Here is a 5,841-nt window from a genome sequence, read left to right as displayed (position 1 = left end):
ACTGTATAAGTAGTGCAGTGGGGCTTTAAAACAAAATACAGCTCTAGATGACATGATGGCTTTCATTTCGGGTTGTGAAAGAAACTCATGCACCCTGATTGACAACTACAAACAAAAATTACAAAATCATTATATCTGCCCAAATACAGCATTCATCGATATATATGACCACAAATATACTGAAGGCAGGTCCCAGAAAGCCCCCAAAATGTTTAATACACTATTATTAAATGGACATTGTGAATTGAAACCCTCATTCCATCTGTTTTATGAACTTAATGTAGATATTTCTGATTATTGTTTTCAGGTATTGTTGCCCATGTCATCACCATTTTCCAGAGAACTACATTTCTGTCATTCAAGTGAGGAAGAGATCTTACACCATGGATGGATTTTGCCTTCTCTATCTGCTCCTGATCTGCTTGATGAGATCTGGTGACGTTGAAACCAATCCAGGTCCTAACACTGCAGAAAGGTATGCATAACTATACTGGCTTATTTCAGGTCATCGCGTCCAGTTGGGTGGTTGTCTTACACAACATTTTATGAAACAGAGGATCATGTGAAGATGCACGTTCAGGATGTGATCTTTAGTAGATTTGCCACAGGGTTTTCCTAAAGTGTTCGGTAAATTGAACCAGACTATTTGTAGATAAATGAGGTTTATTTCACAAACATTACCCCCCCACCCCCTGTTTTCACAAAAGGCCGGGTAACGCGAACACCCGCCCCTAAGTGATGACCCGATGATTCAAAGTAAACCCATATACTAGTAACCTTTGGGGGTTAACAATAAACTTTAGTTCTGGTCACGTGATTGCATTGCAAAAGAAAAATTATTGAAGTGATTCAAAAGGTTGACCATGCATCTAGCGCAAAAGTATTGGTTTATACTGTTTGGGTTTGGTGTCGTCATAATTATTATTTTGCCCAATCGTGCTAAAGAGTCAAATGCACTGGACACAGAAATGTGTATAGGCCTACACAAACATGTGGCATGAACGTGTAGTCTACAACGAATTATTTGTTGTATTTTGAAAATGAGGCCATTTGGAGAACCATCTTTTTCAAGGAACATTTTTCTATGATACTCTTCCACATTAACATAAACAGAATGATATCGCTAACAATTGATTTATTATTCATTTTACAGTGTTGTCAGTGAAAAAGAGTTGCTGAAGCTGGCCCAGGATATTGATCCATCTTACTACTACGATGTAGGGATATCTCTAGGGTTCTCCCATGCTCAGCTAAAGGCAAACCTGCTTGAGAATTCGAAGAACTTCAAAAATGCCTTTATGGATATCTTTATGAAATGGAATGTCAAGCAGCAACCTCAACACTCAAACAAACGACAACTTTTGGCAGACAAACTACGAGAGAGTGACTTGGGTGGCCTATCAGATGGATTACTCAGTGGACCTCCAATTCCAAACAGCACAGGTGAGCAGATACTAATACTTGCTACCCCAGCGCCATATATTATAAAGCCTATTTATTGATTGTAAGGTTCATATTGAGTGTAAGTCTATTGCTCATTGTGTATTGTTCAAACTTAAGATCAATCATAACTCTTTATGATACGGGGCCCGGAAGACATAGAAACTACCGGCATTCATAAAAGTGAAGTCAGGTTTTTCATTGAGATAGTGAGTACTCTGTGTTCTTTACATTTGTCACAGTTTACAGAAGTGTCAAATGTTATCAGTCCCCATGCATGTTTTTATAACTTACTAATTTAACTTTGTTAATCCTAGATATTTTCTGGACACCAATATATAGTACAAGTGCTTTGAGTGACAGCAGAACTCAGTGTACATGTACATGTATCTATAAATATTCTTATCATGATATTTAAAGATCGATTCAATTGAAGCCCTGATCTTAACTTAATTTAGGCAGAGGCATACATGTACATGTACTGCAGATGCAGTCGTATATTTGTCTTGTTTTTTCAAAATAAAATGTGTGATTGTCAGGGACTCTGCATTGCTGAAATGTCCTAGGAAAAAATTATTCCAGTGATATTCATCTACAAGTACATGTTTACACAAATTACTCAGATTGTAAATGCCCTTAACCCTGTTTAGCCCGGGGGGGGGGGGGGGGGGGGGGGCTTTAGAAGCCCCCCCCCCCCCTCGACATTTTTTAACGCAAGAAAATCTTGTACTGAAATTTTGTGACTTTTTTCTTTCGAGTCTTGCGCATCTTTTGAAAGAAATTTTTCGAAAATCGGACCTACCATTACAAAGTCAAGTGTCCTTTTGTCTTTGCATGTCGGCCCGAAAATAGCTCATTGTTGTGATTTGTGTACAAAACATATGGATATCTCATTTTTCAAATAAAGAGATAAAACATTGGTTATTTGGTCTTGTTTATAGTTTAGGTGTTTATTTTGGGGTCAAAATAGTTGAATTATAGTTGGAAATGAAATGAAACAACAAAAACAATAAAATACATAAGTTAAAAAACAAAGAAATACATAAGAAATTATCAAAACAATAGATAACATAAGGAATAACCTGGCTCTTCCAATTTTTGGGGCTATATTATTATCCCAAATGGTCTAAATAATATATGTAGTAAAAATTAATGTTTAAATATGAAGAATATATGATTTATGGATAAAAATGTGAATGTTATTACCATATTTGCATAAATTACCATAAATATGCAAATGAGTGAATTAAAAAAAAAAAAATGAAATTACCATAGTATTCTATACAATTCACTTGGCATGCAGGCAAATTTTTGCGGCGATAGGTCGTTTCACGGCCGAGATCATAGGGGGGGGGGCCTTAAAAGCCCCCCCCCCCCCCCCCCTCCGGGCTATGCAGTTTCAAAATAGCCCGGGCTAAATAGGGTTAAAGGTACAACTGTATAGACCAGTTTTGGAAACGCCCCTCTCTCAAAAAAATGAAATGGAAGCTCTTATTACCAATCATGTGAAAGAATACGTTTTGACTAATATGTGATGATACAAATTTTGCCGGAAACCGCCTACTAATTGATATATTTTGTAAATTATTATATATCTATCCGGACCGGATAGATATCGCGCATGTGTCGTGTAGTCCCATCTTTCTGTGTACAGTGCTTGTAACTTTACCAAGACTGGGCCAAATTTCTTATCATTTGGATGATTCCAGAACCTTGCAGTACACACCAATACCTATACCTTTTCTGATTGATTCCACAATGTTTCTTTCACAATGCAATCACATGACCAGAACTGGTCTTTACCTTTAGAATTGAATGAAGTCTCATAAATTCAGTCAAACTTGTAGGACTTTATGTCTTTAAGTACATGCACCTAGTTGTAGGTCACACTATCAGTCTTGGGCCTTTACAATCCTTTCAGATGTATCAGAATATGTTTATGTGTAATCATGTTAATATGGATTATCTACCTTTATGTATATTTAGGAGGGCTACCAAGACTGCTCGAATCACAGACCAAACCTCCTACAGCTGAATCTCAGACCAAACCACTTTCTCCTGAACTGGTTGAGCGGTGTGCAAAGGATTTCAAATTCAAGTACAGGTCAACTGTCTGTAAGATCAGAGCTGATCCTCTCAATCCAGCTTCCATTGTGCAGTTTGAAGACTTGCATACTAACCTCTACTTACAAGAAGAACATGGTACAGAGAAGCGATTTCTAGATTACAATGATATCTTTAATCTCACAGTCAATGGAGAGTTCCCCAAGCGGATCATGGTTCAGGGAGAGGCAGGGGCTGGAAAAACTACACTCTGTGCTAAGATTGCCTGGGACTGGATTGAAGGGAGGCATTTCAGTCACTTTGTGTGGGTCTTGATTGTTCCTCTACGCGAATTTAAGCAACGCACTATTGGCCAGATTGCAAAGTCTTATCTGGCCAAAACCAATCCAGCAACGGTTTCTCAGATTACTGAGTATATCCGGTCAAATCCTGACAAGGTATTCATCGCATTCGATGGGCTAGATGAAGTCAGTGGCAAAATCATGAAGGCAGAATCGTGCGAATCACAGCCTACTGATCAAATGCAACTTCAGCCAACACAGCCAAGTGTCACCTCCTCAGAGGCATGTGGAAGCTCATCTGAGACTGATGATATCGGACTTGTAGATATTCTTTCTTCAGTTCAACTTGCCTCCTGCTCAGTCTTGGTGACCGCTCGCCCATGGAGAGCAGTAGAGATTAGATCAGATGGTGATCTAACGAAGCTCTACACATTCATTCATGTTGAGGGTTTCGACAGAGAGAATTTGTCAATTTACATTCACAAATACTTTCCAAAGAATGAAGATAAAGCAAATCAGCTCATCCAGTTCATCAATGAGAATGATGTCATATCTGAAGACATGGCCCGCTATCCTATATATGTAGCCATGTTGTGTCTTATGTGGAAAGAACTTGACAAGCAAAAACTAAAGAAAGTGAAATCACTGAAAACTTTTTCTCAAATATTCAAAACAATGATTGCCTTTCTAAAAGAACATTATGCTCAGAAAATGGTGAAGAATGTAGTGAGCCCCTCACTTCTTGCCTATTTGAAAGAAATTGATGATCTCCTTGGACCGATTGCCAAACAGGCTCTCACTGGTCTGCTAGAAAATAAATTGGTTTTCTGTGAAGATGATTTTACAATATGCCAAGAATCCAAGGACACTGCCTGTCGGGTCGGGATTTTGTCTCAGGAGGACAGAATTACTGCTGACATGGATACACATGAGAGGCATTGTCATGTGCAATTGCCAGTCTTCTTCCCTCACAAACTGTTTCAAGAGTACATGGCTGGAGTCTATCTTGCTTCCCTGTATGAATCAGATCGTAATGAATTCAACAGGCTGATTGAGCAAGTAGTGCTGCCAAGGAAGAAGGAGTTTAGGTATCTCCTGTACTTCACTGTGTCACAGAACAAAAGTGTTGCAACCCATGTAATAAAGTCTATGCTACATGGAATATCATACATGAACAGAGATTTCATTGTTGATGTAGCATTTGAGAGTCTGGATCCAGATGTAGCAGCCTTGGTGAAGGACAGGGTTTCGTTAGAGAAGACTGCACTGTACGTGAACATAAACACGACACCACACACTGTAGCTGGGTATGCATTCATTGGTCCATATCTGGTAAGTTTGATCATAGTTTAATAAACAAAGTTAGTGCATCCATTTTTGTACAAGTTTTTTTACTTTTATGTCTTTTGCAATTTTCTTACCATACAACAGTATAACCATGGAAGGGTTCATTAAGGAGATTTAACCCTAAAAGACTGGGTGGGTTGATGTAGCCCCCCCCCCCCTCTCTATTTTCATGATTACTTCGTAATACTTAAATATTTATGATGCCACTTCCTGATTTTTTCCTTAAAGTCTTGGGCATCGTTTGAAACAAAATTTGGGGAAATTGGACCTACCGTTACAAAGTCACCTGACCTTTTGTCTTTGCATGCCAGCCTGAAAGTATCTAAATAAAAAAAGGGTACTTCTTCAGCCAGGCATGATGGAGCAACATTGTATGGCCATGCCATTATAGCATGCGTGACTATTGATGTGTGAAATTCAGCAGAAAAGTGTGCAATTCAAAGATAAAGATGCTGTAAAATTTAAAACAGAAAAAAATTGATATGAAAAAGTTTTGTTTGTTTTTCCTTTTCATTCGTCAATATTTAAAGAATTTTAGGGTTCTTGAAAGAGTTGATTTTGGACTTAATTTAGAGTACGGTATGCTAAGATGGCATTTCTTGATGAGATGAGCAACTCTTGCACTATCTAGAGTAATTTGTTAGAAGTCTGTAACATCTAGGATCTATATAGTGGAGATAGGTAAGCTGAAAGAAATTAAGGCAGGAAA

The 5,841-nt window shown here is 38.2% G+C and overlaps 1 protein-coding gene across 1 annotated transcript; it reads left to right on the top strand.

Moving 5' to 3' along the window:
• Nucleotides 1-568: 568 nt before the first annotated feature.
• On the top strand, nucleotides 569-5,169 carry LOC115927595 (nucleotide-binding oligomerization domain-containing protein 2-like). Its single transcript, XM_030993671.1, has 3 exons — nucleotides 569-609; nucleotides 1,154-1,443; nucleotides 3,427-5,169. The coding sequence occupies exons 1-3, from the start codon at nucleotides 569-571 to the stop codon at nucleotides 5,136-5,138; spliced, it is 2,043 nt and encodes a 680-aa protein (XP_030849531.1). The 3' UTR covers nucleotides 5,139-5,169.
• Nucleotides 5,170-5,841: the final 672 nt, after the last annotated feature.

The sequence above is a fragment of the Strongylocentrotus purpuratus genome, unplaced genomic scaffold (genome assembly GCF_000002235.5).
Source record: "Strongylocentrotus purpuratus isolate Spur 01 unplaced genomic scaffold, Spur_5.0 spur5_scaffold_20, whole genome shotgun sequence".
In the NCBI taxonomy this organism is placed as follows: Eukaryota; Metazoa; Echinodermata; class Echinoidea; order Camarodonta; family Strongylocentrotidae; genus Strongylocentrotus; species Strongylocentrotus purpuratus.
The sequence above is the reverse complement of the archived record's forward strand: the minus strand, read 5'-3'. Positions and strand labels throughout refer to the sequence as shown.